The sequence below is a fragment of the Girardinichthys multiradiatus genome, chromosome 11, assembly GCF_021462225.1.
Source record: "Girardinichthys multiradiatus isolate DD_20200921_A chromosome 11, DD_fGirMul_XY1, whole genome shotgun sequence".
NCBI classification, from domain to species: Eukaryota; Metazoa; Chordata; class Actinopteri; order Cyprinodontiformes; family Goodeidae; genus Girardinichthys; species Girardinichthys multiradiatus.
Genome location: NC_061804.1, coordinates 20,551,975 through 20,576,645, shown reverse-complemented (window position 1 = coordinate 20,576,645; position 24,671 = coordinate 20,551,975). Strand labels below are relative to the sequence as shown.

The following is a 24,671-nucleotide window of genomic DNA, read 5'->3' as shown; positions in this document are numbered from 1 at the left end:
TAACTGTCCCGCTCTGGTTAAGGGACAAGGAGACATGGGAATTTATAAAACCATTTAATTTACATTTTGCCAGCGTATGTCTTGTCTGAAGGAAGCAGCCCATACTTATAATGGAGAACATGGGTTTGTTCTGCCAGGATTTGGTTTTTTGATTTTTCAGCTCTAATTTTTCAAATTGTTGCTGGATGGAATGATGATCTTTCTCACCGATAACGTTTGTTGTAAAACGGCTGTTTTAATGACATAGGAGAACTTATGTTTTAGTTGCACAGGACAGGTTTCCATACCAAGCCTATATGCTGATCTGTAATAGGCTCTCCATCATTGCTTGGTGGAAGAGATGCATGATGAGTCTTCTGAGGCAAGTACATCCTCTGCTGCAATGATGTTCTTTAAAAGAAACTTTAAATCAAACAACCCGCAATCGGTGCATCTGTGGAGTTAATGCATTATAACTCCACAAAAGAAGTTAAATGTCAACTATGAATTTGTAAAACAGAAGTCAATATCTTTAGTATTTAACTGAACTGCAGTGCCATGCTTGTAAAACCACCAAACAAGATGCACAAATAGCTGTAATCACAAAACACTGTCAGTGACACAACATAAACTCAGAATTGTTTCAATTGGTAACAGAGCGACAAGGGGGTTGTTTTGCAGCCACTGCACTTTGGACTGCAGACAACAAATACAGCTGTGGATTCATTTATCTTAATTAGGCACTAATTAACATTTAGTTATTGTCTATCTAAGGCTAATTAGTCTAATTATTCAAAGGCCAAATTGCCGCTAAGGGCACATACTGGAAGGAGCAATTGAGATTCAGATTTCTCTGAAGGATCTGTGTCCTGACCTTATGAAACCCTGCAAGCAATCATATGCAGAGTTTTATTCCAATCCTTTTGCTGATGAAATAAGATTACATTTATCTCAGAAGGACTTACTCCCATTGTGAGGAAATGTTCCCATTAAATCCCCTATAGACCAAAGATTGCAATTATAGTGCCTTATTTAGCTGAATAAGCCTTAGATTTCACAGCAAATGTCAGTGCATTACCAACAGATGTTATTGACAATACTTTTTCCAAAACTCAGACGATTTTGCTTTTATCTTTCATCAGTGGTGCAGAGCAAAGATTAGTCCTTTTGGCAAAGAGGTCGACACACCGCATATTTACCCCTGTGGTAACAATAACAACTGAACCTAGAAAACGTGGCTAAATTTTAATGTGCATTATTTATAAAGGGTAAGAGGTCATGGGATCTGGTGAGTGTGATGTTGGTAAACGCGTGCAGCGCAGGGGCAGTTCACAAACACAAACTCTTTGGCCGTCTTCCCACTTTGACTTATACTTTCAATGCAGCTGCTTAATTTTGATAAACAAGCGAAGTATGTTTTGACATACAGTATCTCAGAAAAGTGGGGAGTCACTGTTTTTTTGTAATCTTTTATTAAATCTTGTCATAAGACATAAAATATGACCCTTCGATACGATGTAGTGTACACAACAGTTTCTATAGCTGTGTAAATTTGTTTCCCCTGTCCTTAGCCATTTTCCCTCCCCAGTGTCATGTAACTCGTTAGTGTTAGGAGCAGGTGTGTTAAATTTGGTTTTATTGCTCTCACACTCTCTCATTCTGGTCACTGGAAGTTCAACATATCACCTCATGTCAAAGAACTCCCTCGGGATCTGAAAAAAAGATTTTTTGCTTTGTATAAAGATGGCCTAGGCTATAAGAAGATTGCCAACATCCTCAAACTGAGCTGCAGTTCAGGGAACCATAAATGCCCACATGGACTGAGACATACAGAACCAGAGCATCATCCCCTCCCTTTAGAAACTGGGCCACAGGGCAGTTTTCTAACACAACAACCCTAAATACACATCCAAGACCACCAGTGCCTTGCTAAAGAAACTGAGGGTAAAGGTGCAGGACTGGCCGAGCTGGTCTCCAGACCTAAACACTATTGGGTCATCCTCAAACAGAAGGTGGAGGAGCACAAGGTCCCTGACATCCACCAGCTCCGTGGTTTTGCCCAAGAGAATTCAGGCATTGCTGGAAAATAATGATAGCCAATCAAAATATTGACCCTTTGGGCATAATTTGGACATTTTCACTTAGGGCTGTACTGTTATTGTTGTTGCCAGCGGTTCAGACATTAATGGCTGTATGATGAGTTATTTTGAGAGTACAGCAAATTAACAGTCATACAAGCTGTACACTGACTACTCTATATTGTATCAAAGGGTCATATTTTCAGTGTCCTATAAAAAGACATAATATAAGAAAAGATATTTACAAAATTTGAGGGGTGGATTGATCTTAGTAATATACAGTATTTGACCATTAAGTTTAAAAACACACAGTATTGACAGTAAAGAATATGCTTGTGAGAAAATGAGCTAAATAATTGTATTAATATTCAGTTTTTGTCATATTTGTTTTTGTGGTTATCTATATTTAAACTGAAAATTAAAATACATCTGATTATTTACCTTAAATGCATTTAATTGATTACAAAGCCTAACACGTGCTTTTCAATAAATAAAAAATAAACACAAAAAAAACAAATGAATAGATGCAAAACATCTGTTTACAAAGCCTATTTAGCTATCTTTGTATTTGAGAAAGACAAAGAGATGAAGATGTTTAAAACTATTTAGTACATTAGTTTTTACTTTCAACTATTTTAAAATAGTACTTTCAGATAAATTTTTTATATATTCAACCTTTTCTGTTACCGAATTGTCTGAAGTTGCAAGGGAAAAGTATGAAATTGCTTCTTTTTTTTTTTCAATGACTGGGTATAAGCAGAGGAGAACAGATGCATAACACAAATACTTATGACATTTTAACTGCCAGATTGTATTCGTGATTAGCACAAAAACCTCAAATTGTGAAGTTATTCTGTTACAAAGCATTCAGTAGAGCCAGTAGCTGTATGTTGCCACTGTTCACAGTGTCAGTGGTCACTCAGCTCCCTTTCTCAGCTCACTCCTCAGGTGAACAGTTTGCATATCAGAGTGAGTCAGCATTAACCTTTTCTTTTTGCAAGGGTCTCTTCCATCGTGGGAGAGTGTGCTGATACAGCCCGATGTAATATGTAGTGTGTGTTAACACACTGTACATGTAATGAAATGTTTGCTTAATAGTAGTTTCTCACTAGTTCTTTCAGAAGCAGTCATTTTTAGGTGGGTATTCACCACAGGAGGCAGTGTAGTCTTCTAGGATATATTTTCACTCCCCGTAGTTCCACTGCAGCAACCTGAGGCGAATCAAACTAAACTGGTAGAAATCGAGCTTAGAAAGTGGTCTTTATAAGGACCTAGAATTTTTTTAATGGAACCTGAACCAAGGGTGAAGTTTTCTGATGGGCTGGTGCGAAACGTTTAATTATCCAATTTGTTTCAGTCGTCGTGCATTTTAAACTATTCTATTCTTCAGTTTATATCATTTGTCGACTTTGAATATGACAGGATTAAGGGTATCTTTTCCCTACAAACGCAATATTTAACCACAGCCATTCATGTTGAATATCTGTTTTTACAGATTTACTTTTCAGATGTTAATAAAACAGGGAATCCTTAGTAAAAATGTTAATTGCATAATATAAATGAAACATGGACCTCTGCTGGAGGCTAAGGGAATAACGCTGTCACTTTTTAAAATAATTTAAACTGGTGAAGCTAAAATATTTTACAGCATTTATGTTCCAAGATACTTATTAAAATGATCACAGCCCACCCAGGATTGTCTATCAATAACCGATTTAAAGTTTCAAAATAGCAGACATGATAATGAAGCTACTGTCGGGCCTACTACTGTCTCTACTGATGACATATTTTCGCAGGTTGATACAGTAACACCTTTCTATAAGGTTTGGGGTGGCTCTAAATGGGTTATAGTGAAATCGCTTCAACAGAATCATAGATTATGATTTTATTGGTAAAAATGATAGCTTTTTATTTTTCACGACACAAACATCTTACTCCTCTCTCCCTGATCGCACATTCTACTTGCATATTTCCACAAGATTTGAGGTGACAGCACCTGAATTTTAAACCATAATCGTTACCAAACTCTCATGTATTGGTACAATTTGGCTGTTTTTAATTGCAGTCTTGACTCTGCTGTTTCAGTGAATGGTGATCTGTGTCCCCAGATTGTAACAGCCCTCCTTCAGGAGGAGGAGCCTTTCATCTTCAGGAAACATAATCTACATAAATGTCAGAGTTTTGGACCTCACAGTGGAAATGCAAACAAGAAATGGCCTAGGTATTTAAAAAAGTTCTGGGGTAAATAAAGTCACAGTATCTATAGACAAATGCAGCATCTGTTGCCCCTAAATGTAAATGGTAATTAGCAGTTCCTGGTTTCTTCCTCTATGAACCACAAGGTACTACTAACAAAAAGGTCTCTTATGCCCCTATTCCACTGGCTCGGTTTAGCTGGCGCGGCTCTGGACCACTCGGTTTTGCTCTACTCGGTACGGTATCAGTTGTGTTTCCACTGACCCGCCAACAGGTTGTTTCATGGTGGTATAGTTTTATGTGTTTCGGGGTAAATGTTTGTGCCTCTGGACAGCTGATTTTATGTGTGATTTGCTGATTTAGGATGTTATTAAATACAGCGAATCTGCCTGCGTGTAATTTCGAAACCTGGTTTATGATCTCTAAATGGTAAAATTACATGCATGACCTGCTTCGGCCACTGTGGTCCTTAATATTATTGTAGATGCTCTTGAGTTTTGTTAACTTTTCCCTGCACTGTCTCCTCCCATGGCCAATCAGTGAACAGCAGTCTGGTCACGTCACATGTAGTCCCTACTCAGCCCCGGTCGTACCTGCTCAGGAGCAGGGACCAAAAAAGTAGGTACCGGCACTGAAAAAACAGTAATGGAAACGCTCGCAAAGTGAGCCGAGTGGAGTTGAGTAGGGACAGTGGAAAAAGGGCATTAAGCATTGTCTTTTCATGGAGAATTAATTGATCGACGTATTGAATACCCATACAGACATCTTTGGAAAAGTTGCTCAGTTCTTGTCCAGTTTTCCAGTAGGTCTATTTCACACAGAACAACCTTCTGTTCTTCTAATACTTACTGGCTTGTTAGGAACAACTTAACAGATGCAGCTTTGCACCATATCAGTGTATTGTTTTTTTAATAGCATGGCAGATTAAAAAAAAAGCTAAGGGAAAATGGGGGCTTGTGTATAAAACGGTGTGCCTAGTTTCTCCTTGAAAAATAATAGTAAACTAGGTAACATCAGCTGAGGTTTCTAGCTGTGCACTGAAGTGGAATCCATATGCTGCTGATTGGGTAGACGCTAAATATTCCTATAAGGTATCCAGTCCTTCTGTCTCACAGACTTGTTGCAAATACATTCAGTGCAATAACACACTAGTTGCCTCATTTGTCTCTTTTTATGAATACAGCTAGTAAATCCTTCACTTCATCTGTTAGCTGTGATGTTCGACTCATTAGTTTTTATGTAGCAGAAACCAAGAGATGATCCATCCAGAAAACAGTTATAATTGTGGAGTATATGGAGGAGGCTTTGCATCTAAGAAAATGTCCTAAATAAAACATTTAGAATTATATTTGTATTATTTAAGGTTTTAGTATTTATTTTTAGGCTTTTTACATGGTCTTGTGAATATACAGGTCCTTCTCAAAATATTAGCATATTGTGATAAAGTTCATTATTTTCCATAATGTCATGATGAAAATTTAACATTCATATATTTTAGATTCATTGCACACTAACTGAAATATTTCAGGTCTTTTATTGTCTTAATACAGATGATTGTGGCATACAGCTCATGAAAACCCAAAATTCCTATTCCACAAAATTAGCATATTTCATCCGACCAATAAAAGAAAAGTGTTTTTAATACAAAAAACGTCAACCTTCAAATAATCATGTACAGTTATGCACTCAATACTTGGTCGGGAATCCTTTGGCAGAAATGACTGCTTCAATGCGGCGTGGCATGGAGGCAATCAGCCTGTGGCACTGCTGAGGTCTTATGGAGGCCCAGGATGCTTCGATAGCGGCCTTTAGCTCATCCAGAGTGTTGGGTCTTGAGTCTCTCAACGTTCTCTTCACAATATCCCACAGATTCTCTATGGGGTTCAGGTCAGGAGAGTTGGCAGGCCAATTGAGCACAGTGATACCATGGTCAGTAAACCATTTACCAGTGGTTTTGGCACTGTGAGCAGGTGCCAGGTCGTGCTGAAAAATGAAATCTTCATCTCCATAAAGCTTTTCAGCAGATGGAAGCATGAAGTGCTCCAAAATCTCCTGATAGCTAGCTGCATTGACCCTGCCCTTGATAAAACACAGTGGACCAACACCAGCAGCTGACACGGCACCCCAGACCATCACTGACTGTGGGTACTTGACACTGGACTTCTGGCATTTTGGCATTTCCTTCTCCCCAGTCTTCCACCATACTCTGGCACCTTGATTTCCGAATGACATGCAGAATTTGCTTTCATCCGAAAAAAGTACTTTGGACCACTGAGCAACAGTCCAGTGCTGCTTCTCTGTAGCCCAGGTCAGGCGCTTCTGCCGCTGTTTCTGGTTCAAAAGTGGCTTGACCTGGGGAATGCGGCACCTGTAGCCCATTTCCTGCACACGCCTGTGCACGGTGGCTCTGGATGTTTCTACTCCAGACTCAGTCCACTGGTTCCGCAGGTCCCCCAAGGTCTGGAATCGGCCCTTCTCCACAATCTTCCTCAGGGTCCGGTCACCTCTTCTCGTTGTGCAGCGTTTTCTGATACACTTTTTCCTTCCCACAGACTTCCCACTGAGGTGCCTTGATACAGCACTCTGGGAACAGCCTATTCGTTCAGAAATTTCTTTCTGTGTCTTACTCTCTTGCTTGAGGGTGTCAATAGTGGCCTTCTGGACAGCAGTCAGGTCGGCAGTCTTACCCATGATTGGGGTTTTGAGTGATGAACCAGGCTGGGAGTTTTAAAGGCCTCAGGAATCTTTTGCAGGTGTTTAGAGTTAACTCGTTGATTCAGATGATTAGGTTCATAGCTCGTTTAGAGACCCTTTTAATGATATGCTAATTTTGTGAGATAGGAATTTTGGGTTTTCATGAGCTGTATGCTAAAATCATCCGTTTTAAGACAATAAAAGACCTGAAATATTTCAGTTAGTGTGCCATGAATCTAAAATATATGAATGTTAAATTTTCATCATGACATTATGGAAAATAATGAACTTTATCACAATATGCTAATATTTTGAGAAGGACCTGTATATGGAGGGCACCAATAAAATGACAGGTTAGACAGGTTTATATGTTATTGAAGTTTTGTTCTTCCTTACAGGAAAGTAACATTAATTATGAAAGCACTGTGGTTTATTACAACACAGGACATCAAGATAATTTGCAAAAAAAATAAAGAAGTAAAGATTCCACATATTTCAAAAGAACAAGAACCGGTCTGTGAATGATTATTGTGTTTCGACCTAAATCCATGAGTCTGTCTAAGCATAAAGAGATTTAAACATATGTAAACGAGCTCTTGTTATTTGCTGCAAGTTTTCCAGCATGTGAGCCATATATCTGTGTTTGTATACTGTGTATCTAAATACATTAGTGTCAGAGATGACACATCTTTCCTCCTTTCTTGTAACACACTTACCATTGAGAGCCAAGCACAGACTTAACATTGTCACCTTACATCATCAGCAAAACCAGACTCTTAGTTCAGCTTGTCAACAGAAATTTCTGCTCTTTTTGCTGTTTCACAGTATTATAAAAAGGTTTGTTAAATTCAATGTATTCTATTTCATTTGATACACTAAAAATATATATTTCTAAGCATCTCAGTTACTGCTTTCTTTAACATGTAGCTGACAGTGAGCACTTGTGACAGGCTGGACCAGCAAATCAACAAAGAGACACTATGTTGTCTGTTAGTGACATAATTCATAATTTGGATAAACGTGAGGGATTTGGTGTTTTAAGAGAAATGGGAGACATGTAGCACAAAACCGCAAATGTAAGCCTTATAGTGTCATTTAAGGACAACTCAGAGCTCCAGTAATGTCCAGGATGGGACTGATTTGCCTTAATCCATGGTTAGCGGATTTTCAATGCTGCTAATAACTGTTTAAGATTCAGTAAGGTCAGTAGGAGCCGTTCATTTCTGCAGAACTTACTGTGGCGAAGTATTATCTGCAGTGAGTATTTTCAGCTTCGTTATGCCAGTTTTTCTGCAGGAATCGTTGGCTGTGTAATTACATTGTTTAGCACAGTAATGAATCTTATTAATTCTCCATGAGCTTGTAGCATATGTCTGAATAAAGTGGTTGTTGTATGTTGCATTTGTGTGAGCTTCTGTGTGTGTTTTTTCATGTATTGTCCTTGTGCCAGCCAGCATCTACACGTTAATTCTTCAGGCAGAATGCCGACTTTACACCAACCAGTGAAATACAGTTAAAGCAAATGTTTGGCAACAAAGAATGTGCTTTTTATTAGGCGCATCACATAAACTTAAATGACTGTGTTCGTTAGATGAGATGTTACCTTTTATCAAGTCAAAATTACCCCTCCTTTAGTTTAACTTTTCTTTCTTTAGATGGATAAAATTTAAAAATGCTGATAGGAGTGTGAACGCACACATATTAAATACATTTTAATACCCAATTTGCCCGCGGAACTGCTAATGAATTATTTTTCATGAGGCTTTGAATTGTTTTATTTTTAATCCCTGTGATAATGACTGTGATCAAAACAAAAAGGAGATTTTTGTCATTATGTCTTCACAGAAAAGTCTTATAATTGGAGAGTGTAAGTGCGCTGCCTTAACTCAGAAAGAAATGAAAAGATAAAATCTACGTGGGATTTCAGATGAAATTCTTAAGTATGAGTGGGGAAGTAATTCCTTATATTGCACATTACATCTCAACATACACTGTCTTTGTACCCCTTATCTTGAAAATGCCTAACAGAAAGTAAAATTGGAACATGTTTTTTTCTCTGTGATACTAATTTATAATAGTTGAAACGCACAGACTGGACATCCTGCTTTTTCTCTTAGAGGTGGAAAATGTAACCTTTCACGCTCTGTTCCCCCAACAAATTGTAGTCATCATCAAGGTGTTCACAGTTCACAAGTTGGATGCCACCTCAGACCCAAGTCAGGTTACTTTCAAATTATCTTCGTTTTATTCCAGTTGGGAAATAATCAAAGGTCTCTTTATGATACTCTGAACTCATTTTAGCTGTACACTCTCAATGTGGCGTTACAGCAGATAACTGGATTTTCTACTCATTTACAATCAGTTGTTCCCCTTCTAAGTTCCTTTCTCTTGGGTCAGAAAAGAGAGTGTCTCTGTTTATCTTTGTTTTAATAATAAATCCATGTAGCATCTTTATTTGCAATGTGTTGAGCTGTTTTTAATACATTTAACCTTTTTATATGGCACCAATAGACAGCAAAAGTCTTCTTAAGGCATTTTACATGTAGGAAAATTGAAAAGCAACCACGATGTTTTAACAAAGAGAAACCTCCACCAGAACCACGCTCAGTATGAGCATTCATCTTTCGTGATAAATTGGGGTTTGATAGAACAATTAAGTGAGTGGTGCCAGAAGTAACTTGCAGGAAGGAAAACCTGGAGTACACATAGTTACTGACAGTAGATGGCACAGGTAAATACGGAGCCAGGAGTACTTTCTGTTTGAAAGAAAAAAGAAGAGTATTAATGCTAATGGAAGCGGTAGTGCCATCAATGGCTTTGCCTAAGGAAGAAACACAGCTCTACACAAAAGAACTGAAAAATATACTTTTAAAGGGAAAGAAAAGCAAAGATACACATAGTTAAACAATAGTTCTGTTAATTCAATTCAAAATACTTTATTAATCCCAAAGGGAAATTAAATGTTGTTATAGCTCATATTATGCAGGTTTCTTCAAAGAATCGTTGTAGATGCTGATGGCTGTGGGCAGGAAGGATCTCCTGTAGCGCTCCATCTTACAGCAGATCTGAAGAAGCCTCTGACTGAAGACACTCTGTTGTTGTCCAACAGTCTCATGAAGAGGATGCTCAGGGTTCTCCATAATATTCTTCATTTTATGAAGAATCCTTTGTACAATGATCTCCAGAGGTTCCAGAGAAGTCCCCAGATCAGAGCCAGCCTTCTTTAATCAGCTTGTTGAGCTTTTTTAAGTCCCTGGCTCTGATGCTGCTAAACAGATGATGGCAGAAGAGATCACACTTTCCACAACAGACTTATAGAAGAGATGCAGCGTCTTGCTGCAAACACCGAAGGTCCTAAGCTTCCTCAAGAAGTACAGTCTGTTCTGTCCCTTGTAGACGGCTTCATGGTTGCATCTTTACTTCAGGCTGTTGTCCGGGTGAACACCGAGGCATTAAATTCCTCCACCAACTCCACTTCTTCTCCCATGATGGAAATAGTGTTTGACCTATTCCTGTTTTGTCTTAAAATCTACAATCATCTTTGTTTTATTCACATTCAAGATGAGATGTTTCCACACCATGCCACAAAGCGGTCCACCACCTTCCTGTACTCAGCTTCTTGTTCATCTCTGATCCACCCCACGACTGCAGGATCATCTGAGTATTTTTGCAGATGACAGGAGTCTGTCTTGTACTGGAAGTCTGAGGTGTACAGAGTGAAAAGAAATGGTGAGAGTACAGTCCCCTGTGGTGCTCCACTAATTGCTTAGTCCAGGGAAGAGACACACTTAAACCATTCATTTTTAAACAGTCTCCACTGTGTGGGATGTGCGAGAGCGTCACTGATATTCATCTACTTAAATTGTTTTGCAAGTAGAGCAAATTCAGTCTATAATCAAACATTTCTGTAGTGGAATGACTCAAGTCGCAAGAGCACCTGGTTGCAGACTCTGACAGGTGAACCTCCTGAGTTAAGTTCCTGTATGGTGTTGGAGTGAAAAGTGTTTCCTGACATGAAAAGGTTTTTATTGATCTTAGGTCATTTTCTGAGACACTGAATTTGGGGTTTTTATTATCTGTAAACCATAAACATTAAAAATTACAAGAAATAAAGACTTGAAATAATCCACAGTGTGTGTAATGAATCTATATAATATAGGCGTTTCAGTTTCTGAAATCCATGACATGATATATTGCCAACATCGCAGCTCTACCTGCAGAATGTTTGTTAGTCTGCTAGGACAAGCTTCTGCATTGGCTGAAAAGTTTAGTTTTTCTAAAACAAGCTGTGATTGCTAATTACAGACTTGTTTCTTTTTCTGAAGACAGAACAGTTGGAAAGTGCAAAATCTAGTTTCCTCCCAGAGTTTTTAATTAAAACATGCAGCTTGTTGAGGGATGTTTGCCACATTAGCTAATTATTCTTATTAACTGACTTGTACGTAGTTGTTGCCAAAGTACAAGCTTTGATGATGAACAAAGGGTGGTCCAAGCTGTCTTTGCTTCATTGTTTATTTATTGTGAGCTTCTCACATTACCCTCTCATTAGGTTTTTGTAACATTTTTCTGACATAACAGAGGAACTAAGCAATGCAAATCAAAACTAACATGTTACATACCTAATAGTCATGCAGGTCTGCATGAATAAACAGCATGGTAGCTCATCTCTCTAAAGAGCACTTAAATACAACCACATATTAAATCTGCTGGATGTTTTGTATTGTGAATTGAGGTTAGTAAAATGTCTTTACTTCTATAAAATAAAAACAGGTTTATTTGAGTTTCCACTTTAAACCATTGAGCATAAAATATTAAAACTGTTCATCTTTTAGCACCAAGGAGGAGTAGTTGCATTTGGGCATCTTTAGAATTTGTTCTGAGTTATTTTGAAATTATACTCGGATCTCTTTTTAATTAACTTATAAAGCAATCATGGTTGAATGATATATCTCTCTTTGCCATGTTTCAAGTCTTAATTTTAGCCTTTTGTTCGGTCCACAGGATGAGAGTCGGGTGAAGGTGACCGTAATGGAGGTGCTTCCCGTCGACCACAGAGAATACAGCAGGCGACTACTCAGTAACATCCAGAAATTGACTCGCTGACCTTTGGTTCTTGACATCCATATGGCTGCCTGATAATTACACATATCTTCACTTGGTTTCTGACTGGACTGTGACTGGTTTGGGTCTTTTCCCAAACATCAAAATATCATATCTGATACGGGAGCAGCTGGTGAGACGGGGGAAAAAAAAGACTGATGGGTTGTTGTTTTTTCCTTCAACGTGCTCTAATTTTTACTCAAAGGCACAAATGGAAAGAGTATTAATAGCAGTTTTAACATTGGAGTTTCTTTGTTTTTGAAAAAATGTAACTTAATTTGTGCAATTTGTAAATTTTTCACTTATTTTCTTATCCCTTGTCATGTAGCTGTTCAGTTAAGGATCTGCTCTGTTTAAAGAGGGACTTATTTTGGTTTAAAGCATGTTGATGTTCACTGTTAGTTGACTAAGAGATAAAAAGCTCTTTAATTTTCTGAGTTATTTCTACAAATGTAACAATAGTGCATAAGAGTTCCTCTTTAATCCGTGTTCAGTGTTTTTTTCTTGTCAAATCATTGTTCAGAGTTTTCTTTTGTTTGCTGAGTCTTGTTTGCCTCTGAAAAATGTCAAACTAGGAAAAAAGTGATTAAAATCGCTTTAAGATATCCAATCTTTGTCTTTATCACTGTCATTTTGGAGCATATAGATTCTAATAACCAAAATAGTGTTTTAGAAATGAGGGATTAAATGTCTGAATATAATTGCAGATTGTTGAGAGATGTTAAACACAGCTTAACAGTGCTGGAGAAAGTTACAATAACTGACATTAATTAGTTACTGGAAAACTAATTGCATTTTCTAACTGCTTTCATTTGTCATCCTGCTGTCAGCTTCAGTTGCACGGAGCATCAAAGACATCCTTTCAGTGGGTTTCTGTCAGCACAGTCACTTCTATAAACACTGTCAACGTTGGGAACTGTGTTCTCAAAAGCATTTTGCAGAAAGAGTTCATTCACTCATTTCCTATTGTTCATCTTATGCCGTGTTGTATTAAGAAATTAACTTTATGATTACAACATTTTGTTACAATATAAGCTTAGAGAACATAGTAGGTTTTTCAATATATTGTAAATAACATAGAATGTTCCTAACGCCATTGGGAGTGGTCTTGAAATGTCTTTAGTTTTATAATAGATGCATGTCTGACAGTTTAAAGAAAAGCAGCTCACTGCAACTCACAAGGGGCTCTGGCCCATAGAGGGTTTAAATCATAATTTTCTGCAAGATATTTAATCTGAACCCTCATTATTATGCAGGGTTTGACACACAAAGATTTGCTGAACAGGCACAACATTTTGATAGAACAGTCCTGACTCTTTGAGGCCTCGATTCCCCTAAGCCCCTGAAGGTGTGCTGTGCTATCAAACACATTTACAGCCAAACCTTTAAGACCTGTAGGTTGTGAGGTGGAGCCTCTATGGACTGGCTTTATTTGTTTGGCACATCCCACATATTCTCGATTGGATTGGGGGCTAAGTCAACACCTCAAACATGTTGTCGTGCTCCTCAAACCATTCCTCAGTCATTTCTAGGGCACCTTTCGCTGCTATAAGAGACCTCGGCCATCGAGGAGTTTTGTTTTCAGTGAAAATGTGTACATGGTTTGCTGTGACCCTTAAGTATCTGATATGTGTCAAAGTAACATCCACATAGATGGCAGGACACATGTTTCCCACCTCAACATCGCCCAAAGCATCACACTGTTTGATGTACCTTGATGTTAAAGTTAATGTGATCCACAGTCCAAAACACCTTTTTTCTATTGTGCAAAGGATTCACTTCTGATGCCTTTTCCCCATTTTTGGTCCTTTCATGTGGTAGATGGCGGTCAGCTTGCTGATTGCTCTATGTTTTCTGACTGATTTATTTTAGAATCAAGATTACCTCTATGAGCTACAGCAGCGTTTCTATTAGATTGATCCATATGGTGCAGACCTTTCTCCCCACATGCATCAGTGAGCTTTTGGACTACATGTGACACTACTGCAGAGCAAGAACACCCCATAAAAACTAGCTTTGGAGATGCTCTGACCCTGTCGTCTACCCATCATAAGTGCCTTTTGGTAAACTCATTTAAATCCTTACACTTGCAGATTTGTTTCTGCTTCTAACATCAACCTTAAGGACATCATTTTATCCTGCTTCTTAATCTGTCTAACCCACTAACAGGTGCCACAATGAAGGTTTAATTAGAGCTATTTCCTTCCCCTCTTGGTCATAAAGTTGTCTGATCAGTGTGTATCACTTTGGGCTATTAGTTATTTATAGATCACAAACTTTTTTCCAATCGAAAACTTGGATGTGAGTGTGCAACAAAAGCATAAAAGGACTAAATATCAATAAGACAAAAGGTATCAATAAATGTAAAATTAATAATTATACAAACTCTTAGTTGGAGTTGACTTGGTGTTTATTACATTGTTTTTCCTTTATTTTACACAGACACTGGTCCTTTTCGTACTTTACTTTATACTTTAGCAGTTTGGTCGTTTCTTTTCACATGTTTACAACATTGCGTGGATCCGCTTTGGCGACCTAAATATGATGTGCTACAAATTATTCAGGAAAAAATCTACATTTAAATTAAATTGGAAATTAATGCATTTCTGATTATTTAGCTCCATTAATCTATAAAAAAAACAAACTACTTGACTACCAAGAGAAATTAACTGATGGTATATGTGTATGATCTGGTTTGTTTGCAGGAATGGAAGTAAGTTGGGACAAAATGGCAGCAAAATGGCAGCACTGGACAACAATGACTCATAGCTGTCAAACACAAACTTTAAAAACAAAGCTTAGTCATCATAGATAAATCTTGACATTTCTCAGCTCATGAATGCAACATTAACAATGAGAATGGCACTTTCAGCTTGATGGAGTCTACAGCATGGCAAAGCACCTTTGTCTTCACTCTGACCACTTTCTGACCATGAAAGAAAGCGCCTGGGGCAGTGACATACCCAGCCTGTGGTGTGGCTAATGATCATGATCCTGATTTATGATGGCCACGAGTCGCCTGCTCTTTCATTTCATGCACCATGACTACCACTTCCTACCTACTGCTTGTTGCACTCTGTGAAGCTTAGGGGTATGAAACATTCATGTACTGCTTTTTTTAAACCAAGTGTCATAATTTCACTCTACTCCTCTCTATATTTTTGGGAGTGTATATTTATGGAAAACCTTATTAAAGCTTTGTTTTGTCACCTAAAGGTAGAGTGACTGCAGACTGGTTGACTTCAGTTTAATCTTTTTTATTATTGTAAAACTTCTTGGAATAAGTCTTGTAGGTGCAGTAATTGCATATTTAGAAAAGAAGCCATGAGATCAGAAAGTAATTTCCAACTTAAAGCCTTGCCGGTGATGGAGTTTCAAGATGAAGACATGTCGGGTATTTAAGCAGAAAATGGTGGTAAAGGACAAAGTGAGGAGAAAGGGACTTCTTTATTATCCTTTGTGAACTTTGAGAGGTGAGAACTGCATTGCATTTAAGGTTGAGATATTTTTTTTCTTGAAATGTGGAAACTTGTTTTAGTAAATATATAGTGTTTCTGTCTGTAGCGTGTAAACCTGCAAGGAAGGAAAATGGGCTTCTGTTATCACAGAGGTTACCCTGATCAATCTATCCACGATTTTATCTTAAGACATGCTACAGGCCAGACAAGCCTCCTGAGCTTGCCTACAGTGTCTGTCTTTGACTCTTTAACTAAAACTAAAGAAGAAGGAAGTAAAAAAAAAACAATTTGGAACCAGTATTTTGGAGAAACAGCATTAAACATGTTTCTCCAAAATACTGGTTCCAAATTTATTTTTTTTTTTTTACTTCCTTCTTCTGTAGTTTTAGTTAAAGAGTCAAAGACAGACACTGTAGGCAAGCTCAGGAGGCTTGTCTGGCCTGTAGCATGTCTTAAGATAAAACAGCATTAAACATGGCTGCACGGTGGCGCAGTTGGTAGCACTGTTGCCTTGCAGCAAGAAGGTCTTGGGTTTGATTCCCGGCCTGGGGTCTTTCTGCATGGAGTTTGCATGTTCTCCCCGTGCATGTGTGGGTTCTCACCGGGTACTCGGGCTTCCTCCCACAGTCCAAAGACATGCCTGTTAGGTTAATTGGTCACTCTAAATTGCCCTTAGGTGTATGAGTGTGTGTGTGCATGGTTGTTTGTGTGTTGCCCTGCGATGGACTGGTGACCTGTCCAGGGTGTACCCTGCCTTTTGCCCATAGACTTCTGGAGATAGGCACCAGCTTCCCCGTGACCCACTATGGAATAAGCGGTAGAAAATGACTGACTGAGCATTAAACATATATATATATATGTAGTGATTATATTATAAGAATTTCTTTTAACTTAGAAGAGTATGGGTTGCACGTTATTAAAACCCAAATTTTAAATATTACAAAATATTACATAAAACAAGACAAGTAGTTTGTTTAGTACAGAAATCTTATGATATAGCCAACACTGAGGAAGGCTGCTGACTTGACATTGGAATGGTCTTGACATATGGTAATATCTAAAATAGTTTTTTAAATCAAGCATTTTTTTTATTTCAGGGTTCCTTAAAATATTGGAGAGTTTCTGTTATCAGAAAAATTGGTAGAGTATCCTGATATGATTTTTTTGGTAATATCGAACTCCCAGATAAAGGTCAATTATGATTAGGAAGGCATTGACTGCAGTTTGAGTCAGTGCTTCAAGTGCCCCACACACAGACACATTCTAGACATGTATTGCAACTAATGCATTGTTTGAGTTAAGCCAGTCCTGAACCAGAGACATAAAGTTGATGTTGCTCAATGGTTTAGTCTGGTAGTCTACTTTTCAGATGAAAGTAAATGCTGCGTTTAATTTGAAAATCAAGGTCCCAGAGTCTGCAGGACGGGTGGAGAGGCTTCAAATACAAGTTGCTTGAGATCTTGTGTGACGTTTCCACACTCAGTAATGAGTAGGCGAGCCCTGTCTACCAGGAACTCTTAGAGCACCTCATGCTTCTCTTTGCGGACAAGTTTAAGGGGATGCTGATTTCGCTTTCCAGCAGGACTTGTTACGTACCCACACTAAAAGTACCAATACCTGAATCATTCACCATAGTATTAGCAAGCTGGACTTCCTTAACACCTCACCAGTCCCAGAGGCTGATCACCTCCATGTCACACTGCCTTGATGCAGTAATTCAAGCAAAAGGAGTCCCAACCAAGTTTTGAGGACATATACTGCGCAGTAGGTGGAGATCCCTGTCAGTTAGCGAACATGTATGTATTAACACTCCTATTTTAATAATCTTATGGAAGATTCAGATTTTCTGGGAAATGGAATTTGGGTTTTTCATAAGCTATAAGCCACAGTCATCAGAATTAACACAAATAACCATCTGACATGTTTCTGTATAAGAAAAAAATAGAAATTTTTTAACTAAGTTACTGGAATAAATACATTTTTTAATAGTTTTCTAATTTGTACTGAAAACACTTGAATAAGTGTGCTAATGACTTTGACAATCTGTTTTTATGAAATGTGTCGGCTGGAGCTTTAGTTTTAACTTCAGGTAAAGGTATAAAGTTTTAAACTAGCTCACAAGGGCCGAGTTTTCACTTGTCACTTTTAATGCCAGTGTGTTTAATTTGAAGCTCCTTGTTAGGTGACAAACAGAGAAGAACAAAAGTTATGTCTGTGTTGTGAGAGGCATGAAATAGACCCAAAAGCAAGCTAAAAACATGACTCCATAACAGGCGGGTGAGCAGGGTAACAAAACAAAGGAACACACAGAGCTACAAAGAAGAAGATAAAGAGAAGAGAATCTGACAACGAATAAGCAGCGACTAAATATACTGAGGGAGCAAAGATAGCTGCAAAGCAGGTGGGACTGTTATGGGAAAGGGAATATGTGTGCAGAGCAGAAAGAAACACAAACAGAAAAAGACCAAGGAAATGAAACCAAAGCAAAATAAGTGAAAACTACAACGATCAAAACCAAACTCAGAACCGCAAAACACAAGAGCCAAGAAACAACAACAAAGCATAACCCCTGCACATTCAATATTTAATTTTGTTATATTTATAAAAAGCTTAATATAAGAATATTCATTGCAGTTTATGTTGCAAAATGTTGATGTGCACTGTCCCCGTTTTTTAAATATGTTCAGATGTTAAAACTATCAAGAGGAAACAAAACGTTTGCACCACTTAAGGTAATTCATTGCACATTTTAACATTTATTTAAGATTATATTTCAGCTCTAGAAATGTGTTTTTTCATTTCATCATTTAATGTTTAATACCATCATTTACTGCTCTTTAACCCAATTCATTCCTATTACAAGTTAAATATTTCTGATGACAATAGCTATAACATAAGCCCACAGCATGGTTCAACTACCTCCGTACATTTAAGCAGGCAAAAGTTTCAAAAGGTACCTTTGTCTGTTCTCCCAAAAATGTATATTCTAATTTGTATCTGTCCTTAGGCCTTGCTTCTCAAATACATGAAGCAGATTGAAAAGGTTTACATTATTCTCCCCTAACAGATGAAAAAATGCTTGCTGCTTTTAAAGTAAGTTTCCTTTCCAGTTTCGGCTCTGTTTATTTTAGACAGACAATTATTCTTGTGATATGACTTATATGCTTTTCAGAATTGACCTTTGAAAGTGAAATATTTGTGTCTACCTATACTTGACTTGTGAGATGAAATGAACTCATGAAATTATAGAAGAAATTATGTTGTATTAAGTGTATCTAATAAAGTGGCCTGTAACTGTAGCTGTCACACAAAAACTAAAGTTAATTCCAGTAGACAAACTTCAAACATTCTTATAAAAATAAGCGGAGGGTATTGCAAATTACCATGGATTTATTAAATCTTTTTAAAATGTATTTATTTTTGTATTTTTTCACCAAATTCCATGACCCAGGCTTGAAAGGAGACTTAGCATGGAATGACTGTGCTCCATCAGATAAAGGCTGTGGTTTCAAATGTATTTCCAGCTGTGCTAATCGATAAGTATCTGAATGGGATTTTTAAAGCTTTTTCTCTGTGAGTAGCTGCTTGTGCCTGAAGGACAGAGTTCTGAGACACTTTCACATTTTCATTTGTAGAAAAACTGAATGAACAACAATCTTTACATTTAACTCTAGTTTAATAACCTGTGAATTCTATAGACAGAAACAGAAAGATGTGGGAGAAAGTGTAATATTACACTAATTAATAAAAATGGGGTGATTCTTCCTTTGAAAAACCTTGCAAACAAATACATTCCCAATAATTTTTCCACACTTTTTTAACCACAAACGTCAGATTTTAGGTGCTAGGCCACCACAGAGTATGAAATAAATATAAAGTGGAAGAAACACAAAACATAGTTTTGAAACTTAATTTCTTCAAATGAAATCGGAAAAGTGTGGTGCACATTTGAATTGAGCCCCTAAAGTAAAATCTAGTGCAACCAACAACCTTTAGAAATCACCTATTTAATCGACAGAGTCCACTTGTGTTTAATTTAACCTCAGTGTAAATCCAGGTGTTCTGTGGAGTTCTCAGATGTTTGGTGGAGAACATTTAACAAACAGCATCATGAGGACCAAGAAACAAAACCGGTCAGAGATTAAGTTGCTTAGAAATAAGCAGTGTTATGTTTGGAAAATTTGCAGATATCCTCAACTTAGGTTGGCGAGTCAATCAACAGAACAACTGTTCTTGCACTTTACAAAACTGGTCTTTATTGAACAGTGACAAAAGAAGGCCATTGTTGAAAGAAAGCTATAAGATGCCATATTTGCAGTTTGCTACAATGCAAGTAGGTGACAAACCAAACACATGCAAGCCGGTGACTTGTCAGGTGAGACTAGAATTGAACATTTTGGTCAGCGCTACATTTAATGGAAAACTATCACTGCGTATCAGCCTAAGGGCCCCATAATGACACATGGTGGGGGCAGTATGAAGCTGTGTTGATGCTTTTCTTCAGTGCAGGCCAATCCAGGAATAAAAACTGTTAGAGGCTGAAAACGACATGAGATTGTGGCGGAGGTTCACCTTCCAGCAGAACAATGACTAAGACTTCAGTCAGAACTACATGGTTTAGATCTAAAAATATATTCATGTGTTAGAATGGCCCAGTCAAAGTCCAGACCAAAGTCCAACAGAGAATCTGTGGCAAGAGTTGAAAACTGATGCACTCCATCCAATCTGACAGAGCTTGAACTATTTTGAAAGGAAGATTGGAAGACTGAGTACAAATGCACACCACACTTTTCAGATTGTATTTGTAAAACTTTCTAAAACAAAGTATAATTTTCTTTGCATGTCACAAAAATGTGCTACATGTTGTAGGCCTATCATATAAAATCCCAATAATTTACTTTGGAGCCGTACCATGACAAAATGTGAAAGGGTTCAAGGGGTGTGAATACTTTTCAGGATTTGGCCTGTATCAGATCTTTTGAATGCCCAACCAAACATATAAACATTAAAATATTTCCGCAGGTTGGGTTCATGTTTGTTAGAAAATGAAAAAAGAATCAAGTCAGCCAGAACAGAACCTCCTCATCAGCTATCTACATGTTGTGCTTTAATGTCCATGACTCAAAAATTTTGGTTAATCCACAACATGAATGCACAGGCAGAAAGAAGAATGTGTTCGCTGGTTTGCCAACTTGTCTCTGCGGATCTCACAGTAGACTTTAAGAGACAGTTTGAAGGCCTGTTTGTGTTCAAGGATCTCACTGTTATCAAGGACACTTCAAGCTCCCTGGGGTATTTATAGGCTCTATATTGTCTCTCTCTCTGTTTGGGTGTATGAATGTGTTTAAGATCTTTGTTATTCAAGTTTTTATAAAGAAGGACTCTGGTGGCAGAAGTACAGATGCTCTGCTTCATTCTCTTTTCTTTCATGTTGTTCATTCTGCAGGTCCAGACTTCTTACTAATTGTTTATGTGCAAGTTTTATTTTTGCCAGCTTTTACTCCTAGCTAATTCCCTCTTAACACCCTACTCATTTTATTTTTATTCTCCCCTGCCTTGTCCTCTGTCCTCCTGGCCACCCACAGCAGATTTAGCTTTCAGTATAATTTTTCTCATTGATTTCTTTTACCACTCTGCACTTCCTCTGATTCTTCTCCTTGTTTTTCTCTCCTACCCAGCACTAGTGAAATAAACCTCCCATATTGCCCTCCCTCTCTGCATCATGAGCACATTTAGCCTCTGGGCATGTAGGTTTTTTTTTCTGCAGCTCTTGGAAAGCCAGAGGCCATGCCGACACCAAGGACGAAATGCACTTTGCTCACTATGAGCTACTACTTATGCATGATAACTCTTGAGAGGTAAAAAGGTCTAAATTGCAACTGTAAGCAAGTTTATAACACAGTGAACAACTGGGAACAGGGTATACAGGACCTTTATACAATATTAGCATATTGTGATAAAGTTCATTATTTTCCATAATGTCATGATGAAAATTTAACATTCATATATTTTAGATTCATTGCACACTAACTGAAATATTTCAGGTCTTTTATTGTCTTAATACGGATGATTTTGGCATACAGCTCATGAAAACCCAAAATTCCTATCTCACAAAATGATCATATTTCATCCGACCAATAAAAGAAAATGTTTTTAATACAAAAAACGTCAACCTTCAAATAATCATGTACAGTTATGCACTCAATACCTGGTCGGGAATCCTTTGGCAGAAATGACTGCTTCAATGCGGCGTGGCATGGAGGCAATCAGCCTGTGGCACTGCTGAGGTCTTATGGAGGCCCAGGATGCTTTGATAGCGGCCTTTAGCTCATCCAGAGTGTTGGGTCTTGAGTCTCTCAACATTCTCTTCACAATATCCCACAGATTCTCTATGGGGTTCAGGTCAGGAGAGTTGGCAGGCCAATTGAGCACAGTGATACCATGGTCAGTAAACCATTTACCAGTGGTTTTGGCACTGTGAGCAGGTGCCAGGTCGTGCTGAAAAATGAAATCTTCATCTCCATAAAGCTTTTCAGCAGATGGAAGCATGAAGTGCTCCAAAATCTCCTGATAGCTAGCTGCATTGACCCTGCCCTTGATAAAACACAGTGGACCAACACCAGCTGCTGACACGGCACCCCAGACCATCACTGACTGTGGGTACTTGACACTGGACTTCTGGCATTTTGGCATTTCCTTCTCCCCAGTCTTCCTCCAGACTCTGGCACCTTGATTTCCGAATGACTTGCAGAATTTGCTTTCATCTGAAATAAGTACTTTGGACCACTGAGCAACAGTCCAGTGCTGCTTCTCTGTAGCCCAGGTCAGGCGCTTCTGCCGCTGTTTCTGGTTCAAAAGTGGCTTGACCTGGGGAATGCGGCACCTGTAGCCCATTTCCTGCACACGCCTGTGCACGGTGGCTCTGGATGTTTCTACTCCAGACTCAGTCCACTGCTTCCGTAGGTCCCCCAAGGTCTGGAATCGGCCCTTCTCCACAATCTTCCTCAGGGTCCGGTCACCTCTTCTCGTTGTGCAGCGTTTTCTGCCACACTTTTTCCTTCCCACAGACTTCCCACTGAGGTGCCTTGATACAGCACTCTGGCAACATCCTATTTGTTCAGAAATTTCTTTCTGTGTCTTACCCTCTTGCTTGAGGGTGTCAATAGTGGCCTTCTGGACAGCAGTCAGGTCGGCAGTCTTACCCATGATTGGGGTTTTGAGTGATGAACCAGGCTGGGAGTTTTAAAGGCCTCAGGTATCTTTTGCAGGTGTTTAGAGTTAACTCGTTGATTCAGATGATTAGGTTCATAGCTCGTTTAGAGACCCTTTTAATGATATGCTAATTTTGTGAGATAGGAATTTTGGGTTTTCATGAGCTGTATGCCAAAATCATCCATATTAAGACAATAAAAGACCTGAAATATTTCAGTTAGTGTGCAATGAATCTAAAATATATGAATGTTAAATTTTCATCATGACATTATGAAAAATAATTAACTTTATCACAATATGCTAATATTTTGAGAAGGACCTGTATATGATGGATTTTTACGTAAGTTATTGGATACAGTGATGACAGAGAGCAACAGGTGGATGTCGGTGGTCGATCCCAATAGGTACAACAGATCAAGATGACAGTAGTATGTTGGTGCTGCATGCATTCATAACAGGTTGGGGATTAAATTAAAGAACACTCCCAAGGCTATGAGTGGCATCAAAGACATTGCATGAAATGTCACAGTAGACTTCATTATAAGTCAAATCTTACACTCAAAAGGCAACTTCCAGATTTTCAACTTCAATGACTCAAAGTACAGGAAAACCAAGCAGTAACTTACTTTAGGAAATATATTTCTACACGACATCAAAATTTCAACTGCATTTAAAATCTGCCTGCTGTCAATACAATAAATCTCTCTAGATTGTCCAGAGTCCTGGGACTGCTCTCATCTCCTTTCTTCTCTTGAGCTCACCACCGCAGGATTTAGGTTTGTGGACTGACATGGCCACTAAAGAAGACAAATTTTGTGTATTTTGATCCATTTCAGGACTGATTCACCCTAACAAATGCACTCTAACAAATTCCCAAAACCTTCGGATGAGAAACAAGCTTTGTTAATGTTCCAGTTGTTTTATGGTTTTAAAATATTGCTCTAACTGTAATAATAGGCAACCTTAGACATTTTTTTTTTTTTTTTCCTTTACTAATTACGTACGCTATGGAGAAACCCACACATATGCCTTAGTTTAAATAGTGTCTTCTTTTAACCTTCTTCATCTGAGGAGTAACATTAAGTGGGTTTCTGTTACCCAAGAGAAAAGACTCTATTCATACTTATTTTATAGAAATATTTAGAGGTGCCCGATAATTGTGGGATCATTGATTAAGTAAAATACTACATTTCCTGACATGGAGTATTTTGTCTCCACAGAATAAATTAAATATTATTAAAGTCTTGATTTATCTAAATTATCCAGTTTGAAATAATGCTGCTGCAATGAAAAAAAAGTTTATTTTAAGGTTGTTAACACATCTTTACCACCGCTGTGCTGTGGAATTTAAGCGTGATGCGAACCAGAGGAGAACTAAAATGGTGCTTTTTGGTTAAAGGTTGATATTTAATAATGACTAATGATGTAAAAATGTCCCTTTAGAGAATATCTAAGCCTTTTATTAGTGGAATAAATAAACAGCACCGAAAAGACTGTCATCATTTTACCGAGCTTCTTGACCGACATGCAGAAACTTTCAGGAGACAAATGAAGTTTAAGATTTTTATTCAGAAGGGATATGACATGAATGAGGAATTCAGGGTGGCTCCGGCGGAACGTCCACTGAGGAGGGAAAGCAGAACGGTGAGTAAAGTTTTTGAGTGAGGAGGGGAAGATTGAATGATGAAGGCTTACTGTTGCAGGCAGAAATAGGAGTCCGGGAGGGGAGGTTAGTTCTTGGATGGAAGGTCTGTGTTTTCCAAAGGTAAGCAGTTTGTTGGAGGGCGGACAGGTAGGTAGCTGAGCGTCTAGAACCCGGTGATGGCAAACCTGCGATCCAAACGGGTAACTCAGAAGGTGAACGAGATCAGGTAGCACGGGAACCACCAGAAGGATCCAGGGAGGCACCTTAAAAAGGAAGAGCTAGGTCACAAGAATATCTCTAAATATTATA

The 24,671-nt window shown here is 38.3% G+C and overlaps 1 protein-coding gene across 2 annotated transcripts in view; it reads left to right on the top strand.

Annotated features, from left to right (window-relative positions):
* LOC124876730 (replication protein A 70 kDa DNA-binding subunit-like) overlaps positions 1–12,657 on the top strand; it is a 56,176-nt gene extending 43,519 nt beyond the window's left edge. For both annotated transcript variants that reach the window (XM_047379715.1, XM_047379716.1), the window contains exon 17: positions 11,949–12,657. In XM_047379715.1, the coding sequence (XP_047235671.1) occupies positions 11,949–12,050 (102 nt within the window). In that variant the 3' untranslated portion in view covers positions 12,051–12,657. The remainder of the gene's footprint in view (positions 1–11,948) is intronic.
* Positions 12,658–24,671: the final 12,014 nt, after the last annotated feature.